Here is a 26,024-nt window from a genome sequence, read left to right as displayed (position 1 = left end):
CACCAAAACACACTACAACACTCTACAGACCATACAGAACAAGCCCCTAAAAATAATCACAGACTGCACAGCTACTACACCCACAGACCACGTACATCAAGAAACCAAAGTCCTCAAAGTCAAGGATCACCTAGACATGAGAGGCACCCAGTTTCTTGCTGCAGCCTCCACAAACCCACAACATCTACTACAGTACATGGCAGCACATCCACCCACACCAAGGAACATCAAAACAACACCCAGCACACGATACCATACACAAATACTGTACTGTCATCTCTCCCCCCTCGCCTACCTCAGACCAGCTTCCAGAAGCATATCCACACTCAGATCACTCACTGCTCCATTCAGTCACTTAGAGACAACACACAGCTGCATGCACGGCCTCGTGACATCCACCCTTCTGAATCCTATCTTCCTCGTGAGGACAGGGTCCACCTGGCCAGGCTGAGATGTGGGCACCATCCAGCCCTCTTAAGCTACCAGAAGAGGCTGGATGACTCTGTTGCTGATGCCTGTCCAGGATGCAACACAGCACCCCATACTATTAAGCACATTATGGAAGACTGCAATGCACACAATCACCTACGCCAACAACACAACATACACTCTTTGAGAGCTCTGTGGGAAAGCCCGGTCTCGGCCATGGCCTTCCTAAGGGACTCGGGGCTGTTTGGCCAGACTGCCTAGGGAACAACTACTACTACTACATGAGGTAGGTTGTGCAGAACCTCATGCAAGATCAATTTCGCGCTAAAACGTGACATATATTTACATTTAAAATAAGGGGTTAGGGTCGAGGAGCCCCAAGTTAAAAAAAAAAAAAATGTATTTAAAGCTCGGTTATTACAAATACTTATGCCTTAAGACAACTAAGACAGTGTGTTTTCATGCAGTCTCGCTGATTGGTCACATCAGTGCATCCTAACCTAACCTAACCAACTAGTTTTGCCCCCTAATACTCCCCATAATATTAACTACCAAAGATTGCCACTAAGCCACTTGAAAGCCCCCAGTACCAATCTAGCAAAATCTTCTAACTTCATCGACACGTGAATAGCCGCTGCCCAGCATCGCACATATTTTGCCATGAATCACTTTCGGAGCACGCATTGAAAACAAAAAACAAAAAAAAGTTTGTTTGTTTGTTTTTGAAGGCTCCAACGTCGGCATTGATCACCTAATGGTGGCTGTCCATGCTGCACGATCTATGGCAGTCTCGCTGTTCAGTCCCTCAACCCTGAGGTCACACTTAATGACCTCATCCCACGTCTTTCTCGGTCTACCCCTCGCAGCCCTACCCACAGTATTAACACTTCTCACCTTCAGCACCCAATTATCACCCCCCATCCTCTCCACATGCCCAAACCATCTCAATCTACCTCTCCTCATCACAACACCAGTACACTTCAGTCCCATCCTACCTCTCAACTCTTCCATCGTATACCCAACCCTCCCAGGCCTTGCACGCATGGACGCACTGTATATCCACCTAATCATTGTCATTTCTGTATGTTTGAGCCTGCAAATATCCTCTTCCTTTATGCCCAGGTCACACTACCATAGAGCATCACAGTCCTAACACATGCAACATACAAAGGCCCCTTAGCACGTAGAGAGAGTCCTCTTAGTGTCAGGAGAGGCAGCAGCTCCCTGAACTTCTTCCAACCACTTCTCACCCCAGCTACAGAGCTAGCTCCAGCCCCACCTCCAGTACATAACATGTTCTTCCAAATAACAAAACTCTTCCACACACTCAAGAGACTCACCAGCAAGTTCAATCCTTTCCCGCCTGACAATCTCCACCTGCTCTCCCCGACATGCTCCACACATAAAATCAACATTATCTCGCAGTCTACCTCTGATACCACTACATCTCTTGTGCACCCATTTATCACAAACACTGCACAAGATGTTTTTCTTCCCATGCCCTTGTGGTAAACTGCACATGGCCACTCTCCCTCATCTTTTACAGTGCTGCCACCAGCTGTAGATATCATCACTTTCATTCTGTCTGCATTTACCCTTAAGCCCTTGTGCCCCATACCATCTCTTCACTTCCTAAATCTTTCCTCCGCCTCCCTTTCATTCTCTGCAATCAACACCAAATCATCAGCATACAACATGGGACTCAAAACTGACCCCTGATGCACATTAATATTCACGGAAAACTCGTCACTCAAATCTCCATTCACTCTTACCTGGGTGCAAGCACCCATATACATGGCCATAACCACCCTAACCAGCCACTTCTCCAACCCAAGCTTTCTCATTGCCCACTTCACCACCTCTCTAAGGACTCTGTCAAAGGTCTTTTCCAAATCAACAGAAACAAAGTACAGTAATCCCGCATATTTCGCGGTAGTTACGTTCTTGTAACCCCCGCGAAAAGTCAATTCCGCGAATACTCTATTAACAATTGAAAACTTGCACTTGTGTCCACCATGTTGCCCATCACACAGTCCATGTCCATACTGATTGCGAGACAATTCGCCGTCAGACAATTCCCCGTCAAAACATGGACGATTCCCCTTCAGAACAATTCGCACCCTGGACGATTCCCCGCCATTCTATAAATATACTAATCAATACTTTCAATATACTTATTATTAATTAATCAATACTTTAATAACTATATTTCAGGGGGATCCAGCAGTCTATGTTCAGTAGCGTAGGTTCTGGATATTATTTATTAGTTGCACCTTTAGTCAATAATTAACTTGTTTCTTCCTCGCTGTAGTCGCCTTTGAATTATATTCTAGCGTCACCCATAGCTATCTTCATTAATGAAGGCGAATTGTTTCGTGTTTGTTGTGACTGCGAATTGTCCCGAAACCTCCATACTCATCCCGAAATACCTTCTTACAAGATTGAAAGCACATACTCCATTATGAAGGAAAAACGTAAACACCGTACTGTAATACACAATTATCTACACATTTATTAACAAAACAGTACAAAATAAAAAGATGCATTAACTGGTGATAGCAAACACTCGCACGGTCGTTTCTTAGCTTGTCCAGTAACACAATTTTCTCTGCTAAGGTCATAACTTGATCGTTTTGTCACTTTGGAGTTCTTACTAATTGTATTATTAGCCTTTGGTGAGGCTGGCTTATGTCCTGGGGCCATGTGGAAAGCAAGTGGGAGGCAAGAGGCTCATATCATAGAGTGATTACAACCACAACAACCACTTAAGGCAGTCAGGCGTGGACTGAAGAATGCGGGACAGAGAGCAGTGTTGCCATATCCAAACAACGAAATTATGCTAGGGCAATGAAAAAATTATGCTAGATTGAGCATATTTGTTCCAAGTAAAAAATGAATTATGCTAACTTGAAGCTAAATGATAAAATTCTATACATATTCGTGCAACATATTAATTATGTATTGTTTACTATGAAAATATTAAAATGAACCTACATTCAGTAAGAGGATAAATATCAGTATCTACCCATACTGCTTTTTCCCACGAAACTTGACGTTTTTCTGATGGATTTTGATGTGATTCGTTCGATTTTGAGCATCATTTCCGTCGGAAATAACCAGATTTTGAGATATGACCCCCCCCCATCCCCCTGAAATAATGAGGGATCTTTGGGGAATCGGGGGTTATAGGGAGGGGGGGAAACACAGAAAATGGTCATTTCCGACTGAAATGAAGCTGAAAATCGAATGAATCATACCAAAATCCATCGGAAAAACCTAGGTTTCATGGGTAAAGTACAAAGCTCAAACTTATCCTAACCTAACCGAACCAAACCGAACCTAACCTAAAACCTAACCTAACCTAACCTAACCTAATCCAACCTAACCTAACCTAACCTAATCCAACCCAACCAAGCCCAAACTGAAAGTAACCAACTATTCAAACATCTTACCTTATTCGTCTCTCTCTCTCTCTCTCTCTGATTTGTAGCTTTTATAAAATTATTCTAAAAATATTCCATTCCATTCTAAATTATGCTAGAATGATTCTAAAACTTCTAATATGCTAAAAAATATTCCAGACTCGAAAATTTGATCAAAATTATGTTAAAGGAATAAAATTATGCTAGATATGGTAACACTGGCAGAGGGGCTGCGGGAAAGGGACAGAGGGTGGCGTGAGTTTACCACGCTACAATTGGAAGCTGCGGGAGTTTCAATTTTTTTTTTTTCTGTATATTCAAGGATATTTTTGTTGAACTTATTAATGCTAAGAAAATCCGCGAGAGGGCAAAACCGTAGACAAAAAATCCGCAAAAAATGCGGGATTACTGTACAGATCCCTTTTCTTCCCAATATATGAAGCTGTCATACAATGAATATGGCATCATTGGTCCCTCTCCCTGGCATAAACCCAAACTGCATTTCATCAATATTCACTCTTTCTCTTAGCATTCCTTCTAGAACTCTTTCCATTACCTTCATTATCTGATCTAAAAGTTTTATACTGTTATATACTGAAGTTGTTAGCATGGAGTGATTGTGTACAACTTCTCAGATACTGTACACACAAATGCAGTTATCCTAAATAATAAGCAAGTCATCCAAGCAGTATAATTTGTATGATAATATAATTCAAAAGAACTGAACTCACATAATTGTCTTACCTAACTACTTTGTCAACACGTTGTGTCTTCACATACTGTAAGAACCAACTTTCCAAGCCCCTGAGTCTGCCGCATGATAACATAAGCGGTCACAGAGCCCTTTTCACACACGTTGCACTAAACGTGAAAACATGACTTGCCCCTCCCTCACCATTAACATCTGTAGTTGTTTTTTATCTCTAACCCCATATTTTTCCTAAAAAGTATACAGCATTGTGAAGGTCAATTTACTGTCAGTCATTGATGCATGCTGCAGCGTGTTTAAATGGGATCTCGCCAACTGGACACGTCAGTGCATCCTAACCTGACTAATAGGTTTTACTCCTCCAAGACCACTTAAAATTGCCACTAAGCTTATCCCTAAAAGCCCCAAATGCCTACCAAGCAAAATTTTTCAAATCAACCTGTGAAAATTTGGCTTCCCTGCATAAACATGAATGCAGTGATCCTGAATAATAATCAGTTCAGACAGGCAATATAAAATGTATGACAGTATAATTCACAAGAACTGTACTCCCATAATTTTCTTACCTAACTTCACAGGTCAACACATAGAGTCTTCTCATATCATAAGAGCCTAATTTTCTTGACCAGAGAACATCAGTACATAAAAGATCAGTCACAGAGCCTTTTTTATTTATTTATTTTTTTTTCACACGTTGCACTGAAGGAGAAAAGATGAATTTTACTGCCCCCACATCATTCACATTTTCCTCCAACAAAGAAAGTATCCACATCGCAAACCCACCTGACTCATTTTATGTGAATGCCACTCTCGTTCGCATTTAAGCTCCCACGCTGCATGCCGCTTCGTCCAACAATTTTACCTTTTCCTTAGGAATAAATGCTTTTCTTATGTTCATAACACTTTCAGGATGCTTAGGCACAACTAAAATTAGTTTGGAACTGCATGCTCAGAGTTCTGTTAGGAAATGAGGAGCAAAGAAATAAGTAAATAAATACATCTAATCAAAACAACTGTCCACACAACATTGGCAGTGGCATGCAGGTATGGGATGTGGGTCACATTGGGTTGATACGAGTTGTAAACAAATGCAGCCATATGGAAATCCATTACCTAAATGTACCCACTTCCCACATAGTTTCTCTCGTTCAGTTCAGTGATATTACTATGCAGTTAAATAATTATGGAAGAAATTAAATGCCTGTGTTATTGCAAGATTGTTGCTTCCCTTTGTCTTAAATCGCGACACTACTGTATTATTATGTATTTATTTATTCATCTAAATTTGCAAAAATACTGTACCTGGGATGGTACAGGTTAAGTTAACAGATCTCAAGACATTTTTCACCTTGATGCTGATACGTTAGGGTTTGAAGCGCTATTCATCATTCAGCATTTCAAGGCTGAGATTTTTGCTGGCCACTAATTTTGCAAAATTATGTACAGATTGTATGTGTGTATGCTCCAACAGAGGATCGAGTGGCAAGAGTGAAAGATGAGTTTTGGGCGAGAGTAGAAGCATGTATGGACAAGTTTGAGAGGAGCGAGAGAGTGCTGTTGATTGGAGACATGAATGGCAAAGTTGGGAATTTACGAGTGGATGGAGTGGTTGGTCAGTGGGGTGTGCCAGCTGAAGTAGATGGGAATGGTAGTGCTTTGGTGGACATCTGTGCTGGTAAGGGGTTGGCAATAGCCAACACCTACTTTCGTCATAAGATGATCCACCGGTATACATGGAGAGTAATGAGGAGGATGGATGGTGAACTTGTTGAACGAAAGGCAATGATAGACTACGTGTGTGTGGATGAGCGAATGAGAAGACAAGTGTTGGATGCAAGGGTGTGGAGAGGATGGGGGAATGGAGTCTTGGACCATCACTTAGTGATGGCCAAGGTAGAGCTTCAAAGAAAGTGGTTGAGGAGACGAAGGGGAAGACAGGAGGAAGCAGCTCCTGTGAGAAGAGTGGAGAAATTGCAAGATAGTGAGAAAATGACAGAGTATAAGAGCATAGTGGAAGAAAGATTGGGAAGGTATGAGCTAGAGCAGATGGAAGGGGTGGAAGACGTATGTAAGGTATGCACGGAAGAGATAAGCGCAGCGTGTGAGGCGGTTTGTGGAGTGAGGAGGAGATGCAAGGGTGTGCAAGGGACAGCATGGTGGAATGATGAGGTGAAATGAGCTGTGGAACAAAAGAAGAAGGTATATGGTGAATGGTTGGCGAGTAGAGGTAGGGGAGAAGATGAGAGAGAGAAGAGAGAGGTATATGTGAGCAGGAGAAGGGAGGTTAAGAGACTGGTGAAGGAGAGTAAGAAGAAAGTGGATGAAGAGTTTGGGAGGAATCTGAGTGTGAAATGGAGGGAGAGTAAGAAATTGTTTTGGAAGGAGGTAAAGAAAGTAAGGCAGTGTGAAAGGGGAAGTAGTAGGGGAGTGAAAGATAGGAATAATAGATTGTTGGTGGAGAAGAGAGAGAAATTGAGGAGATGGAAGGAGCACTTTGAAGATTTGTTGAATGTAGAGAGTGAGAGCAGTGCGAGTATAAGTGGTTGGGGAATGGCTGGGAGAAGAAGAGATGAGAGGAGGGAGGAAGAGATCAGTAGGTCGGAAGTAGTTGAAGCGATGAAGAAGATTAAGCTGGGAAAGGCCCCAGGAATTGATGGAGTGTGTGGTGAAATGCTTAGGTATGGGGGTGAGATTGTTGTGGAGTGGATATGGAAGTTGTGTAGATTGGCTTGGGAAGAGGGAAGGGTTCCAGAGGACTGGAAATCAGGTATAATTGTTCCTCTGTACAAAGGAAAAGGGGAGAGAGAAGTATGTGGTAACCATAGGGGTATTTGCCTTCTTAGTGTGACTGGTAAAATATATGGTAGAATACTCATTGATAGGGTTAGGCATATGACAGAGGAGCTAGTTGGAGAAGAACAAGGGGGATTTAGGAAGGGAAAAGGGTGTGTAGATCAGATATTTGTTCTAAGATGTTTAGTGGAGAAGTATCTAGAGAAGGGAAGGAAAGTGTATGCTGCCTTCATGGACTTGGAGAAAGCTTATGACAGAATAGATAGGCAAGGTATGTGGAAGGTTATTGAGAATATATGGAGTGGAGGGGAAATTGTTGAGTGCTGTGAAGAGTATGTACGAAGGAGCTAGGGCTACGGTGTGAGTGGATGGTGAGCTGAGTGAGTTCTTTGATCTCAATGTGGGACTGAAACAGGGGTGTGTGATGTCTCCATGGCTGTTTAATATATATATGGATGGGGTTGTAAAGGAGGTGCAAGGTAGGGCAGTGGATGTGGGGGTGGCCCTAATGAATGAGGGTGAGATTTGGAAGCTTCCGGTGTTGCTGTTTGCTGATGATACAGTATTGTTGAGTGAAGATGAATGGGAGTTGCAAGGTTTGGTGAATGAATTTGGGACAGTGTGTAGGAGGAGGAATCTGAAAGTTAATGTAAACAAAAGTAAAGTTATGGTGTTTGAGAGGAATGAAGTCACATAGTGTGCAGTGAGGTTGGATGGTGAGGATATGGAGAATGTGAGTGCATTCAAGTACTTGGGTAGTGTGATGAGTAAGGATGGAACTTTGGGGGATGAAGTACGTGAAAGGGTACAGCAGGAAAGAAAGGTTGTTGGTACACTGAAAGCAGTGATGAGAAATAGAGAGGTGAGTATGGAAGTTAAGAAGTCACTGCATGATGGTATTGTGATCCCTACCCTGACGTATGGAAACGAGGCGTGGACCTTGCAAGAGGGAAACAAGTCAAAAGTGAGAGCAGTGGAAATGAGTTACTTGAGAGGAGCATGTGGAGTGACGTGGAGGGACAGGTTGACGAATGAAGAAGTGAAGGAACGTTGTGGGGTAGATGTGGATTTGGTTGAAAAGATTAGGAGAAATACACTGAGGTGGTTTGGACATTTGGAGAGAATGGAGAATGAAAGACTGACTAAGAGGGTGTATGTAGGTGAGGTAGAGGGAGGGGTAGACCGGGGATGAGGTGGAGGGATGGAGTTGAGAGGTATATGAGGGAGGGGGGGGTGAGTTGGGGGGAGGGAAGTCAAATGGTGGGTGACAGAGTGACTTGGAGGCGTTTTGTCTGCGGCCACCCTTTTGCGGGATTAGGGTGTCGGGCTATAGATAGATAGATAGATAGATGTTCAGATTTTTTGAAGGCATCCTTGTTGGCAGACATTTGTTCCCCACAAGCCTTCATGCTCTTTATTCCGTGATATTTTAATCTGTTCAGTCAGCCAATGGGATATTTTTAAGACTGAGTTATTTTAATTTGTTTGTGAAATTCCTTAGCATTTGCAATCAGTAAAGGTCTGGAAACAGTAGTTCCTTCACTCCTGCTTTGTTCAAACCATTCATGTAATACTTGTACAACAGTGCACATTTAGATTCACCAAAATTTGTACTGTTTGTTATAGATGCAGTATTTTCACTTGCAGCATAAAATTCCAATAGTTTTATCACTGTTTCATCAAGTCATACACAGTTGTAGTTCCAATCCCATACTTATCTCATAGCTTGCTTGCTGCAACACCTTTCAGCTTCTCATGAATACCCAATTTTTATTTAATATTTAATGCTATTACTATGCTTCTATGAAGACATTTTCAGAGCTTAAATGTGCAAGCTTATAACAGAAAAATGGTATTGTTTGATCCACAGTGGCAGAACAAAGAATGATGAAATCACCCACTTGGGTAACATGGGTCAAGCAAGCCCAATGTAGCCAAGGTTGTGAGCTAGCACGGGGATGTGTGACTCGTTCTTTAGCCAGGCTCCTGAGCTACTATAGACAAGTGATTGTTCCATGCTAGCTCTTTAAAAAGAAAAAAAGAAAGAAAAAAAAAATGCCCTGAGCTATCTCTAAAGCTTGTGTAAAGAACGAGTTCAGTGTTATTACCATGGCGCTAGCAGGCTCATTAGCTTGGCCAAAGAATGAGTCAGTGTGATTACATCACTTTGCAAACACAGTTGTAAGTGCAGCAATTAGACTACAGTACTGTAATTTGGTACAGTATTTGGATTTTGGGAATCTCTTTCTCTCTCTCTCTCATCCATCTTCTAATTAAGTGTTGCCCCATGAGGAGTGTAGGAGCCCAGGGCTAGGCAAGTTGGTCCTGACATTTAAGATGAGAGTGACCAGTCTCACTCATCCCTGAGTGGCATTACTGTACATGAGCAATAAACCCCAGTCCCTCCTTGGATATAAACCTGGACAGGCTTAATCCTATTAGAGTGCCTTAAATGCCCACTAAACCACCAGGTGCCATGTTTTGGTTGTGTGGGTACCACCCAGCGTAGTAAATGGTTTCCTGGTGTACAGGACACTCTTTGGCTTGTCACTCAGTGTAGAGTCACCGATAGACAGAAGGAAGAGGAAAGAATGAAGGAAAGTAAGACAGAAGAGGGAATAGGGAAAGAAGGAAGGAAGAGAGGAAAGGGCAGGCACCTGAGAGTAGTACTGTATTACACTGAGTGGACTCTTTCTCCTGGCCTAAAGTGTGCCATCTCACATTTTGAATGCCGAGTTGTAGCGGTAGATTAGAACTAGGATATGATGAGTGCAATGGAAATCTTATAGAGGCATAGTAGTGTCTCTCTTTCATGCCACCACCATGCATCAGATAGGCTGCAGAAGGGTGAAAATCTCGGCCAAGCCAAGGTGAAAGCACTATACTGTAGTTATATGTGTGTTATCTTCTGGTTTACAGGGTACAAGTCGTCCTAGTCATTATCACGTATTGTGGGATGACAACCATTTTGACAGTGATGAGCTGCAGTGCCTGACATATCAACTGTGCCACACGTATGTCCGGTGCACACGCTCTGTCTCCATACCTGCACCTGCATATTACGCACACCTGGTGGCATTCAGGGCTCGCTATCACCTGGTGGAGAAGGAACATGACAGGTTAGTGTAATTGTCTGTCCGTCTCTGTATCAGCCTATTTATCTGTCTGTTTGTATCTATATCTGTGTGTCTGTTTGCCTATAGCCAGAAGCCATTTAGCTATCTATCTGTCTACAAGTAGGCTTTATATCATCTATATCTGTGTGTGTGTCTGTTTAGAGCCAGGAGCCTTAATACCTGAGGAGATGCTTGTGAATAAATTACCTCCATGTCACCCTGTCCTCTGCTGTCAGGCCGCCCTACCTTCATCACACACCATTTTCATATATGGCAACTATCCACCCCATTGTTTCACCTCAAACTTGGTCTACCCCTCAACTCAGCTCACATACACCCTCATTTGCAAGTCATACCCTTGTGGGAAATTGTTTACAGTATTGAGGACGTACAGTAGTTTTGGTGTGATTTGGACTGAACTCATACTGTCATCTCCCCTCTAAACAACTTTTCTGGGCAGTGTTCATTTAGACAGAAGTGTTTTTCAAAAGTCCTCACCTTTTCTGTAGAACTATCATCAGAAATTACACACACACACACACACACGGAGCAGACAGCGCTCTATACCTGGCCAACATGGCCAGCGGCATTACCTAAATAAGTATCTTTACAGTATATGAGTCAAAGCTCTGTACAAGGTTGGACTAAATGGTGTTCTTTAAAAAAAAAAAAAAAAAAAAAAAAAAAAAGACTTGGTCAAACAGAAAAGTAAACAAACAGCGTAGGAATGCACATGATCAGATGATCGTTGTTTAGTCTACAATCTGCCCCTGGGAATGTAAGTACTATATGTGCTTTTAGTACTGCAAAGTGACCACATACTTTAGTAAAGCAAATTTGGAAAAGAAAAGGGATAAAGGTAGAAAGCAGGATGATGATTTCTACCAAGAACTGGTTAAAATGGAAACTCACAACAAACTGGTTGAAAGAGTACATAGGTTGGAGACGGCTTTTCAGAATGAGATTGATGAAATTAAGAAACAGATGCACTTGCAAAAGGAAGAAATAGAAAAATTAGGAAAGGAAGTCAACAAGAAAGAAACAACCATAAATGTGAGCCAACAGTTGAAGTGGGTACACTTAGGAGGAAAATTAGTGAAATGGCAAGTACAGTAGTCAGCCACGAGAGTACTATGGAAGAGTTAAAAAATGATACAGAGACAATTAGGCAAGTAAGCAGTCTGATAGATCAGAGCAGTGATATTGAGGAGAAGATAACACAGGTGAATGAAGCTGTGCAAAGCTACAAAAATGATGTGGAAACCACTTATGCTGAAATGGTGAAAGTAAAGAAAGACTTGGAAACAAGGGTGGAAGAAAAAAGCATTAAAAAGGAAGTGAAAAGAATAATCCAAAACAATCCTAAGTTAGTCAGAGATTCAGTAGATATTAACAAATCTATAGTAATCACTAGTATAAAAGAGGAAGAAGTAAAAAACAGATCTCAAGAGACAAAAAGGAGATGGCAAATGTAATGGACGTATTGAAAGAAGTATCAGAGGAAATCTGTAGTAAAGATATAGAGGAACACAAAAGGTTAGGGAAATACAATAAAAGCAAGTCAAGACCCCTAAAGGTAACCTTCCAGAGTGTAAACACCGTGGAGGAGATACTAAAAAATGCAAAGAACCGTATGGAAGAAGAGGAGTTCAAAAATGTATGGATAAAACGATGCCTAACACAAGAGGAACTGTAATTACTGAAAGAGAAGAGGGAGGAAGCAAAAACAAAAAATGAGGGAAGATCAGAGGAGGAGGAGAATACATTTTTTTACAAAGTAATTGGATTGCAGGTATGAAAGTGGTACATAAACAGGAGGGAATAATAAGGAGGAAGGTAGTAGAACCAAATCATGATAAGTATATAAACAAGATGTACTCAAATGTGGATGGAATGGTATCTAAATTATTAGAGATGAATGATTATGTTAGAGAAAAGGAACCACATATAATATGCCTAATTGAAACAAAATTAACACCAAGGATATCGAATGACATCCTAAACTTAGAGCAATATAATATATAGAGAAGAGATAGGAACTTAAAAAAAGGAGGAGGAATTATAATGTTAACTTAAGAAAAATCTGAAAGTCAAAGAAATAAAATTAGATATACCCTCACAAGTAGAATTGATTGCAGTAGAGATAAATACATCTGAAGGGAAAGTAATTGTAGCCAATTTGTACATGCTACCCAGATCAAACATATGGGAAAGAGACGAATATGAGGACCTGGCGGAAGGTACAATTCAGAGTTTAAGAGCATTACTGCATAATATGGAAGAGAAATTGAAAAGAATTATACTAACTGGAGATTTTAATACAAATATAAATTGGAATACTCTAGATATAATAAGCCAAGAAAGCTGTTGGGACCAAAAGCTCCTGGATCTTGTGCAAGAGTTTTTCCTAACGCAACATGTAAGGGAAAGCACCATAAAAAGAGGACTCGATGTGCCCTCAATGCTAGATCTCATATTTACTAGGCAAGAAAAAGATGTTAACAATTTAATATATCACCCTCCATTTGGCAAAAGCGACCATGCAGTACTAAATTGCAGTTTCAGGATTGCATATGACATAGATAACAGCAATGATAGTTACAAAAAGAGCCTAAACTATAAAAAGGGAAAGTATCATGACCTAAAGAAGTCTATCTATCTATCTATTGCCAGACGCCTCAATCCTGTTTGGGGTGGCCACAAACAAATCGCCTCCAAGTCTCCCTGTCCCCCGCCATTTCACTGCCCTGCTTCCAACTCACACCCCCCTCTCTCATATACCTCTCCACCCCATCCCTCCATCTCATCCTTGGCCTCCCCCTCCCTCTTCCCCCCTCCACCTCACTCACATACACTCTCTTCGTCAGTCTATCACCCTCCATCCTCTCCACATGGCCAAACCACCTCAGTGTGTTCCTCATAACACTTCCTATCACATCCATATCCACACCACAACGCTCCTTTATATCCTCATTCGTCAGCCTGTCTCTCCACGTGACTCCACGGGCTCCTCTTAAATAACTCATTTCCACTGCTCTCACTCTTGACTTGTGTCCTTCCAACAATGTCCAAGGTTCACTTCCGTACGTTAGAGTTGGTATCACAATACTGTCATGTAGTAACTTTTTCACTTCCATGCTCACTTCCCTGTTTCTTATCACTGCTTTCAAAGAACCAGCAACTTTTCTTCCCTGCTGTACCCTTTCAAGCACTTCACCCTCCAAACTTCCATCCTTACTCATCACACTACCCAAGTACTTAAACGTACTCACATTTTCCAATTCCTCACCATCCAACCTCACTGTACATTCACTAACTTCACCTCTCTCAGAGACCATCACTTTACTCTTCCCTACATTCACCTTTAGATTCCATTTCTTACACACTCTCTCAAACTCATCCACCAAGCCTGGCAGTTCCCCTTTGTCTTCACTCAACAACACAGTATCATCTGCAAACAACAGTACAGGGAGTTTCCAAACACTATCCTCTCTCACCAGGGCCACTCCAACATCCACTACCCTACCTTGTACCTCTTTTATTACCCCATCCATGTACAGATTGAACAACCATGGAGACATGACACATCCCTGTTTCAAACCAACTTTCAAAGAGAAAAATTCACTTAGTTCACCATCCACACGCACTGCAGCCTTCGCACCATCGTACATACTCTTCACAGCATTCAACAACTTCCCATCTACCCCATATATTCTTAACACTTTCCACAATCCTTGTCTATCCACCCTGTCATATGCTTTCTCCAAATCCATGAAAGCCGCATACAACTTCTTTCCCTTCTCTAGAAACTTTTCCACTAAAGATCTAAGAATGAATATCTGATCTACACAACCTCTTCCCTTCCTAAAGCCTCCCTGTTCTTCTCCAACTAATTTCTCTGTTCTTTCTCTAACTCTGTAAATAAGTATCCTACCATACACTTTTCCTGTTATACTAAGAAGACAAATGCCCCTATGATTACCACACACTTCTTTTTCCCCTTTTCCTCTGTACAAGGGAATAATTTTACCTGACATCCAATCCTCCGGGACTCTACCTTCCTCCCAGGCCAATCTGCACATCTTCCACATCCATTCTACTATTATCTCTCCCCCATGCTTCAGCATTTCACCACACACTCCATCAATTCCTGGGGCTTTCCCCGATTTAACTTTCTTCATTGCTTCCACAACTTCTATCCAAAAGAAGTACTTCTTAGAAATTGCTTGGGAAAAGGAGCTTAGAGGACAAGATTTAAATGCTATATATGAAAAATTTTGTAAACTTTATGAAATAGGAGTCCAGAAGTACATCCCACAGCACAAAGAAGCAGAAAAGAAAATAAAGAAATGGTTCAATACAGAATGTAAAAAATCAAAAGAAAATAGATTTGTTGTGGAATAGATACTGAAGACACAATAGTGAAAGGGCATATTATAATTACAAACAGGCAAGAAACGATTATACAAGAATAAGGAGGGAAGCCCAAAAACAGTTTGAGGAGGATATCATAAATAAAAGTAATGATCAACCAAAGCTATTTTACAGCTACATCAGAAGCAAAACCAAAGTAAAAGATAAAATACAATCCATTACGGACGTTGGAATCATCTATACACAAGAGAAGGATATTTGTGAAGCACTAAACAATAATTTCCAATCAGTTTTTACAGAGGAAAAAAATTTTGAGAGGGATTATATGGAACATGCATGCTCATACATACTACCAAATATACAAACATCAGAAAAAAAACATACAGGAGGAGCTAAGTAAATTAGACAAAGGAAAAGCAAATGGTCCTGATGAAATTTCATGTTGGGTGCTACTTGAATGTGCAAAGAAGTTAAGTAAACCATTATTTTTAATTTTCAAGAAATCCTTGAGTCAAGGTAAACTACCTGATATTTGGAAGAAAGCAAACATTGTTCCCTTATTGAAGAAAGGGAATAGACAAAATCCAGTTAACTACTGACCAGTATCACTAACCAGTGTTGTAAGCAAGGTATTAGAAAAGCCTATAAGAAATGCTTGGGTAAATCACCTAGAAGAACACAGTATGGTAACAGAAAGACAATTTGGTTTCAGAAAAGGAGAATCATGTGTTACTAATCTTTTGAGCTACTATGACAGAGTAACAGACACATTACAGGAAAGAGAAGGATGGGTGGACAGTATCTATTTAGATTTCAAGAAAGCATTTGACACAGTACCACACCAAAGACTTTCATGGAAATTGTACCATCAAGGAGGAATTCGAGGCAAACTGTATTGTTGGATGCAAGATTTTCTCATGAAAAGAAAAATGAGAACAGTACTAAGGGGAAATTACTCATCATGGATAGAAGTGACTAGTGGAGTACCACAGGGCTCAGTGCTGGCACCAATCAAGTTTTTAGTGTATGTAAATGATATAGACAGTAACACTGGAAATGAAAGCTATCTTAATATAGTTGCAGATGATGCAAAAATACAAAGGAGAATTACTAACACAGACTCTTGTAAAGAGCTACAAGAAGAATTAATTAAACTTCATGAATGGAGTAATACATGGCAAATGGAATTCAATGTGGACAAGTGTCATGTAATCAAGTGTGGAAAAAGACCTGATTGGGATTATACGTTAGGAAATAAAACCCTACACACATCAGCAAGAGAGAAGGACCTAGGTGTGATTATCAATAACAGATTATCTCCGGCTGACCACATCAGTGAGAAGGTACGGAACATGTATGCACTGCTTGCCAATATGAGAATAGCATTTACATACATAAATGAAGACATGCTAAGAAAGATAATAACATCATTCATCAGACCAACCCTGGAGTATGCATCAGTAGTCTGGAGTCCTTATCTCAAAAAACACATAGACAAGATTGAAAAAGTTCAAAGGGCTGCTACAAGATGGGTACCAAGCTTAAGGGATCTAAGCTACGAAGAAAGACTAAATAAACTGAATCTACCAACACTACAGGAGAGAAGGAAAAGAGGTGACATGATTATGCTATATAAATGCATATCAGGGAAGGAGAAAATAGACATAAATGATTACTTAACGTATGGGGAAGCATCAGTAAGAGGACACTGCAAAAAACTTCATAAAAAGAGAGGTGATAAAGATGTGAGGAAATTTAGTTTCCCAAATAGAGCAATTGGTCAGTGGAATGCACTACCGAATGAAATAGTGTGTGCCAAAACAATTCACAAATTTAAGGATATGTACGATAAATATGATTTAAGACACGAGACAGTACGAGCTTGACTCAATCCTGTAAAGATACAGTTAGGTAAGAACACACACACACACACACACACACACACACACACACACACACACACACACACACACACACACACACACACACACACACACACACACACACACACACACACAATAAAACCTTCCTATCAGTTCTTACAAAAATAATTTTGAAAGAGATGATATGGAACATGCATGCACACACATATTACAAGATATACAAATACGGTATCAGAAAAAGAAGTACAGGAAGTTAAGTAAATTAGACAAAGGAAAAGCAAATGGTCCTGATGAAATTTCACGTTGGGAGCTACATGAATGTGCAGAAGAGTTAAGCAGACCATTGTATTTAATATTCAAGGAATCCTTAGGTCAAGGTAAACTACCTGATATTTGGAAGAAAACAAACATTGTTCCCCTGTTCAAGAAAGGGAATAGACAAAATCCACTCAATTACTGACCAGTATCACTAACCAGTGTTGTAAGTAAGATCCTAGAAAAGCTGATAGGAAAAGTTTGGGTAAACCATCTAGAAGAACACAGTATGATAACAGAAAGGCAGTTTGGTTTTAGAAATGGAAAATCATGTGTTACTAATCTATTAAGCCACTATTATAGAGTTACTGAAACATTACAGAAAAGAGGAGGATGGGTGGACAGTATCTATTTAGATTTCAAGAAAGCATTTGACAGAGTACTGCACCAATGGACAGTATCTATTTAGATTTCAAGAAAGCATTTAACAGAGTACTTCACCAAAGACTTTTATGGAAATTGTACCTTAAAGGAGGTATTCAAGACAGTCTGTGCTGTTGGATGCAGGATTTTCTCAGTAAAGAGGAAATGAGAACAGTGTTAAGGGGAAAGTACTCATCATGGAGGGAAATGACTAGCGGAGTTCCACAGGGCTCAGTGCTGGCACCAATTATGGTTTTAGTAAATATAAATGACATAGTAACATTGGAAGTGGAAGCTGTCTAAGTATGTTTGTGGATGATGCAATAATACAAAGGAAAATTACTAACAGATTCTTGCATAGAGCTACAGGGAGAATTAAATAAGCTTCATGAATGGAGCAGTAAATGGCAAATGGAATTTAATGTGGACAAGTGTCATATAATTAAGTTTGGTAAAAGTGAGAAAAGACCAGATTGGGATTATAAGTTAGGAAGATGAACCCTACACATACCAGAAAGGGAGAAGGATGTAGGAGTGATTATCAGTAACGGACAATCTCCAGCTGACCACATCAGGGAGAAAGTATGTAATATGTATACATACATTGCATTCTAATACGACAATAGCATTCACATATATAAATGAAGACATGCTGAGAAAGAGCATAATATCATTCATCAGACCAACCCTGGAGTATGCATCAGCAATCTGGAATCATCTAAAAAAACACACAGATAAGATTGAAAAAGTACAAAGGGTAGCAACAAGATAGGTACTAAGCTTAACCCCTAATGCGCGGCCAATGGACAGCCGACCCCCCCCCGGGGTGGCGGGGTTCGATCGCGGTCTGAGTACCTGTAGGAAAATATTAGCCAAAAATCAGAGATTAACCCTAGAACATTATACTTGGTTTGGCAGATAGTACTTACATTCAGCATTCTCCAGAGACAGGTGTTGAGCCTTCGTGGACTACCCAAGGACTTGTGGAGACTTGCAAAGTTGGATTACAAAATCTTCACTTTCACACCTCCAACAGCCCGGTTTCCCCTCTACCACAGCCTCATTCTGTCACAGTAAACTTTATACTGCAACGTACAGGTAGTTTGGAATCCGTATTTGTACAATAAGCACTGAAAATAAGGCTAAAATCAACGAAGCGTACGGCCGACATGCAGCACGTTGGCGGTCTTCCCGTCACACAACAAACATTTCCATTTTCACAGCTAAAAACACGTATACTACATTATTTTCAACCATATTACTTCCCAAAAGATCACCGCAGCGCGCTTTTTATTCTGCCTTATGCCCGTCACTTTATTCTTGTTCCTGTCGGCCGCTTGCACTGACTCGGAAGAGCTAGAACTCGCCATAATGTCACTTTGAAAGCCTGTGGTAAACTGATGCTAAACAGGGGCAAACCGTGTGAAAAAAAAGCTAGTGTGACAACTGGGGAAGCAAGCGTTTCCTATTAGCATAAACTGCTTGTGAGAGGAGAGCACAGATTTACAGTTCTGAGCAGTCAGAACGCTGCCATGTATCACAGCTAGGCTGGCCGGGCCGTGGTTGGGGGGGGAGGGGGGAAAACGCGATACTTGGCAACAACGGAGGTCAGTAGTACAAAGGTAAAGTATGCTAATTGTAGCTAAAGGGTGGTGGTACTGATAGACAATACCAGCTGGAACATCCTTGCCCGCGTTTATTCAAAATTAACTCGAATCACAAATGCGACGATCCACCGTTATGTCCTTTTCGGCGAGCGTCGCAAACACGACGCCCCGCGTTTTAGGGGTTAAGGGATCTAAGCTACGAAGAAAGACTAGAAAAATTTAATTTGCCAACACTGCAGGAGAGAAGGAAAAGAGGAGACATGGGTATGCTATATAAATGTATCTCAGGGAAAGTGAAAGTAGAAATAAATTAATATATAACCTGTGGGGAAGCATCAGCAAGAGGTCATTGCAAAAAACTACATAAAAAGAGAGGCTATAAAGACGTAAGGAAATTCTGTTTCCCAAAGAGGGCAGTTGATCAGTGGAATGCACTACTGAATGAAATAGTGTGTGCCAAAACTATTCATAAATTTAAGGATATGTATGATAAAAATAGTTTAATACATGGACATTATGAGCTTGACTCATTCCTGTAAAGATACAACACACGCACGCACGCACGCAGCTTACTTTTTTCGTATGTGGATTTTTTTAAGTCGATCCTTCATAAGTAGGGGTCTGACTGCATTATACCTTAATGTACATAAAATGAAGATTTGATCTTATTGTCATATGGAAATAAGATTTATTTGTGAAGTTGGACCTTCCTTGTAAATTTTATAAAGTAATTCATTGTATTTAGGTAAGTGTAATTAAATAATACTTAGCATCTCTGAATATGGTGAGGGAGAGAGATACGCTATTTCTTGGAGTCAGTTCCTGAAGATTGTTCAGGCTGCAAGCTGCAAATAAGGTGCACCAGGACAGTTGGATAGACTCTTGCAAGCTAACCAAGACCTCTAGCTCGTTGTCATCTGTCATTGCAACGCTATCAAGCTGAGTATCCTTAGAGATTTGGCCAAGTTGAGGGAAACTAGCTAGGATATAAGGAGAAAATAATAGGTAAGTTAGGGCTAGTTATACCCACTCATCTAAGGAGACTCATATTACTTAGTTTAACTTTGATGTTGATAGAAGAATAACTTCAAACTGAATTTTTTTTATAGTGGTTGGTGGCGGCTCCCACCATCCACTCATTTGATGTAGTGCTGCTCTTGGATGACTGCCCTTTCCTCCCTCCCTTCCTGCTTTGTCTTTTTTCCTTCATTCTTTCCACTTCCTTCAGTCTCTGAGTGACTCTACACTGAGTGACAATCCAAATGGTTTCCTGTACACAAGGAAACCTTTTATTACCCTGGGTGGTAACCATATAACTAAATTATGGCACCTGGTGTTTAGTGGGTAATTAAGACACCCCAATTGGATTCAGCTGGTGCAGGTTTATATCCAAGGGATGGTTGGGTTTTAATGCTCACTAAATGCCACTCAGGGATGAGTGAGGCTGATCACTTTCATCTCAAATGTCAGGACCAGCTTGCCTAGCCCCGGGCTGCTAGGCTTCCCATGGGGCAACACAGGATTAGATGATGGAAAAAAAAAAATGAATGACACTTATCTCCTCCTCCCAGTAATATTTTATTTGTTTGCTTTTTGTAGTGTAACCAATCACCTCTAATATTTTTTTAAGGGCATTGTAAATAAAAAGATATGCCTTTATATATATATATATATATATATATATAGGTAGAAGCATCTTTCATCTGTATTTTGAGTGTACTGTACTGGGTAGGTGTTGGTGCTCACTCTCCACTCACCCGATGTTTTGCAACCTTCAAGTGACTGCACAGTGACAAACTATATGCTGTTAACTACATTTGGTGGTAACATTATAACCAAATGAGCTAAGGTGCTCCACCAGGATGTGGCCCTTAAGGTTTTCTGTCTAAGGGGTTGTTCAAGGTTATTGCTAATAGTGATTTTTGGGTGAATGAATTGTCATTCTCAGGACTGAGGAACCTAGCACTGGACTCCTGCTGTCCTAATGGGGGTGAGGGGGATTTGGATGGTAGCCTGATAATATTTTAATAATGAATAAATGAATTTTCCTGTGCTTAGCTTTGCTGTGAAGGTCACACTCCATATTTTATTTATTGGAGTTGTTTATAGCTTTGCAAAGATATTTGTTCTGCATTATAGTGTTTTTGCACTACAGAAACAGATTTGTGAGACATAGTTCAAGTTTTGTGAATGTGAACATGTCAGGGAGTGAATTCAGATAAGATTGAAGTTTTGATTGTTGGGAGAGAAAGTGGTTGGAATTTGCTGAATGGAGAGACGATGTGGTGTAATAGCCTTCACAGTGCATAGTGTCATGTTTGCTTGATGCACAGTGTTGCCTATCGCACTTATGCTGTTGACACTCAGCTTTCTGTGAAGCAAAAATTGCTGGTAGTATGATAAAAATTAAACACATGATGGCAGATATAAAGATCAGGATGATTAACCTCTTCGCCACAATGACGTACCCTGTACAGTACGTCATTTCTAGGTAATGGGAGCGTCCCCAGAATGTAAAAAGCCAATGCTTTACTGTGGAGATAGCAGAGGGCTGTCCAAAGCTTCCTAGCTCCTCCTCCTCCCAATCAGATGTAGTACTGTGCTGGTGGGAAGATAAACTTGTGGTGAAGTGGTTAAGGGGTTAAGCTTGTGGCAAAGGGGTTAAAAGGAAACAAGCTAAATGGTGGTAAAACTGAGATCATCATCATCCAAGGAAATAGAATAGGCCATAACGCGGAGAACTTGTTGATCTTTGCTATTGGTGAATCACAGTTTTTTCCAGCAGCTGCTGTTCAGAACTTGGGTTTACTTTGCTTCAGAATTAGATTACAAGGAGCACTTTAAGCATATTATTAGAAACTGTAATCTACACTTCAGTAATATCTATTTTGTGAGACAGTTTATGAAAGACGCTGCCTCTTGGCATTAGTTCACTCTGTTATCCTGTCTGCTGTTGATAATTGCAATACTATTCTCTGTTCATTGGTCTCCCAAATTATCAGTTGAAAGATTTAATCAGTCCTGAATAGAGGTGCAAGACTCATTTTTTTCATCCAAGAGCCCCCACAACGTCATTCCATATAGGCTAGCATTGGTTATCAATTAAAGTCAGAGTAGAATTTAAATTTTGTCTTATGATTTTCAAAGTTCTTAAGTTTAGTGAACCTGAGTATCTTGCTGACATACTGAAACATCTCCAGCTTGTTCTGGTGCAGTACTACAGAGCAGCGATTATGTTTTGAGCCTTGAAGAGCCATGAGCTGTCTGGTAGTCATGTTTCTCTGAGCACTCATTTTCATACCATGTGCAGAGGCTGTACAATAAGCTGCTCTTATATATGAGGCAGCTTAGTTCTGTAATTTCCTTTAAGGGGCAACTTAAGACTTTATTCTTCCTGAATAAGTTACGATGTTGAAAGAGGTGTGACGACAAGGCAGCTTTTTTTAGCATAAGTGAATTCCTTTTGGAAAAATTGGTGCTTTTGAGTAATGAAGAACCTGATTATGGTGCTGCTGCTGATGATGATGAAGTTTGTGGAGTGAGGAGGAGACGCAGGGGTGTGCAAGGGATAGCATGGTGGAATGATGAGGTGAAACGAGTTGTGGAACAAAAGAAGAAAGCACGTAGTGAATGGCTAGAGAGAAGAGGTAGGGGAGAAGATGAGAGAGAGAAGAGAGAGGTATATGTGAGCAGGAGAAGGGAGGTGAAGAGATTGGTGAAGGAGAGTAAGAAGAAAGTGGATGAAGAGTTTGGGAGGAATCTGAGTGTGAATTGGAGGGAGAGTAAGATATTGTTTTGAAAGGAGGTAAAGAAAGTAAGGCAGTGTGAAAGGGGAAATAGTAGGGGAGTGAAAAATGGGAATAATAGATTGTTGGTGGAGAAGAGGGAGAAATTGAGGAGATGGAACGAGCACTTTGAGGATTTGTTGAATGTAGAGAGTGAGAGCAGTGCGAGTATAAGTGGTTGGGGAATGGCAGAGAGAAGAAGAGGTGAGAGAAGGGAGGAAGAGATCAGTAGGGCAGAAGTAGTGGAAGCAATGAAGAAGATCAAGATGGGAAAGGCCCCGTGAATTGATGGAGTGTGTGGTGAAATGCTTAGGTATGGGGGTGAGATTGTAGTGGAGTGGATATGGAAGTTGTGTAGATTGGCTTGGGAAGAGGGAAGGGTTCCAGAGGACTGGAAATCAGGTATAATTGTTCCTTTATACAAAGGAAAAGGGGAGAGGGAAGTATGTGGTAACCATAGGGTATTTGCCATCTTAATGTGGTTGGAAAAATATATGGTAGGATACTCATTGGAGCTAGTTGGAGAAGAACAAGGGGGATTTAGGAAAGGAAGAGGGTGTGTAGATCAGATATTTGTTCTAAGATGTTTAGTGGGAAAGTATTTAGAGAAGGGAAAGAAAGTGTATGCTGCCTTCACGGACTTGGAGAAAGCTTATGACAGAATAGATAGGCAAGGTATGTGGAAGGTTATTGAGAATATATGGAGTGGAGGGGAAATTGTTGAGTGCTGTGAAGAGTATGTACGAAGGAGCTAGGGCTACAGTGTGAATGGATGGTGAGCTGAGTGAGTTCTTTGATCTCAATGTGGGACTGAAACAGGGTTGTGTGATGTCTCCATGGCTGCTTAATATATACATGGATGGGGTTGTAAAGGAGGTGCAAGGTAGGGCAGTGGATGTGGGGGTGGCTCTAATGATTGAGGGTGAGATGTGGAAGATTCTGGTGTTGTTGTTTGCTGATGATACAGTATTGTTGAATGAAGATGAATGGGAGTTGCAAGGTTTGGTGAATGAATTTGGGACAGTGTGTAGGAAGAGGAATTTGAAAGTTAATGTCAACAAGAGTAAAGTTATGGTGTTTGAGAGGAATGAAGTCACAGAATGCACAGTGAGGTTGGATGGTGAGGATATGGAGAATGTGAGTGCATTCAAGTACTTGGGTATTGTGATGAGTAAGGATGGAACTTTTGGGGATGAAGTGCTTGAAAGGGTACAGCAGGGAAGGAAGGTTGTTGGGTCACTGAAAGCAGTGATGAGAAGTAGGGAGGTGAGTATGGAAGTTAAGTAAGTCACTGCATGCTAGTATTGTGATCCCTACCCTGACGTATGGAAGCGAGGCATGGACTTTGCTAGAGAGGAACAAGTCAAGAGTGAGAGCAGTAGAAATGAGTTACTTGAGAGGAGCATGTGTAGTGACATGGAGGGACAGGTTGACGAATGAAGAAATGAAGGAACGTTTTGGGGTGGAAGTAGATGTGGTTGAGATTAGGAGAAATACACTGAGGTGGTTCGGACATTTGGAGAGAATGGAGAATGAAAGACTGACTAAGAGGTTGTATGTAGATGAGATGGAGGGAGGGAGAGGAAGGGGAAGACCGAGAATGAGGTGGAGGGAGGGAGTTGAGAGCTACATGAGGGAGGGGGGAGTGAGTTGGGGGGAGGGTAGGCAAATGGTGGGTGACAGAGCAACTTGGAGGTGTTTTTTCTGCGGCCACCTTTTGCTGGATTAGGGCGTCGGACTATAGATAGATTATTATTATTAATTATTATTAAAGTAATAATAGTAGTTGTACTTTGGAGCAATAAAAGAAGAGATTAATGTGTAAAGGTAGTGGAGAGTAGAGTGACTTTAGAAAGAAAAGAGGCTGATTTGAGAAGGCCTCAATCAAAAGAGAAGACTGTGTACAGACTCTTCAAAAGATTTCCTGAAGGTTTATTAATTCCTGTATTGAAGAGAGTCTTTGGTATTACAGACTTTAGAGTATAGTGTTTGATCAGTTAAATTGGACTGCCATGAAACAGGTTGCACCTGTTGTATAGGGTGAAAAATGAGGTTAGTAAAAAGTGTGAGGTAAGGAAGTCTGTCTCTCTATTATCTGTGGTTAGAAGTGGGTGTGCATAGATGGTATATTGATTTAGAGAATGTAAAAAATAATATACAGATGGCTTTAAATGTGAGTGAGGTGTGGGCAAGATTGTGAAGACTGGATAATGAGCGAATGAGTGTGCACCCCATATCACCAATCACGTATTGGTAGCTCTCTTGGTTTTGTGTTCTCTTTTTTGTTTCTGGTTCTTATCAACCCTATATTTTTTTGTGAGAAGTACAGTTAGGATAATAATAGTGATGATGCAATAATGTAGAATTTTATTACAAGTGGCCATTCCATACCTAACCTAACCAAACCTGACATTTGGTAAGCTATGTGGTTCTTTAGTAAAAATGTTTATAGCACATTTGACACTTTTCAGTCTTTGGGTCAGTTATGAATATTTCATCTGTAGACATCATTCATGAATTATTTGTTATGCCTGTGAGGTAGAAGCAAGATTCTGGGGGCTTGAATGGTATGTGAATGAGTGTCTGTCAATTTTGACTGGGCATAGTCTTCATGCTTCATACTGTTTCATGCTATATCTCAATGTTTTCTGAACCTTATTTCACCCCATCCATAAGTAGATAAAAAAAGTCAGGATGATGATTATTATTTATAAATGTCAGTTGGTGTTTATCAGTTACTGTACTAATGGTTGTTTTGCCAACAGTGGTGAGGGTTCACACCAGTCTGGGAATAGTGAGGACCGCACGCCGTCCGCCATGGCTCGGGCAGTAACAGTGCATGTGGACACCAACAGAGTCATGTACTTCGCCTGAGTTCTCTATTGGGGTTTACCAAAGGGCACTTCACATGGGCATGGCTTCTCGTCGACTGATCTGCCCCCCATGTTCATCACTTTGGACCCTTCTGTGATCAAGTATTGTAATTTTTTCTTTATTAAGAGGAGCACTTGAACTGTGTTGAATAATGGTATTGCTGTGAGAATATCCGGTTCAGCAAGTGCTTGTACAGTAGTGTATTTCAATCTCCATAGTCTGGATTAACTGCTATCAGCACCACCACCACCAGTTTTACAGATATATTTCACTAGCTAGTACCGTGATAGCTCAGTGGAGTACAAGAGCAACCTTTAAGTGGTCTTTGTGGCATTCCTTGGAAAATTTTTTCGA

At 40.8% G+C, this 26,024-nt stretch overlaps 1 protein-coding gene across 1 annotated transcript in view; it reads left to right on the top strand.

The window, feature by feature from the left end:
• Positions 1–25,670, top strand: part of AGO1 (protein argonaute-1) — a 198,583-nt gene extending 172,913 nt beyond the window's left edge. Inside the window, exons 18-19 of the mRNA XM_080270147.1 lie at positions 10,273–10,472; positions 25,562–25,670. Of these exons, the coding sequence (XP_080126273.1) occupies positions 10,273–10,472; positions 25,562–25,670 (309 nt within the window). The remainder of the gene's footprint in view (positions 1–10,272; positions 10,473–25,561) is intronic.
• The last annotated feature ends 354 nt before the right edge of the window (positions 25,671–26,024 follow it).

This window comes from Coenobita brevimanus, chromosome 39 (assembly GCF_032717465.1).
Source record: "Coenobita brevimanus isolate Jiangsu-jjx chromosome 39, ASM3271746v2, whole genome shotgun sequence".
Classification (NCBI taxonomy): domain Eukaryota; kingdom Metazoa; phylum Arthropoda; class Malacostraca; order Decapoda; family Coenobitidae; genus Coenobita; species Coenobita brevimanus.
The sequence above is the reverse complement of the archived record's forward strand: the minus strand, read 5'-3'. Positions and strand labels throughout refer to the sequence as shown.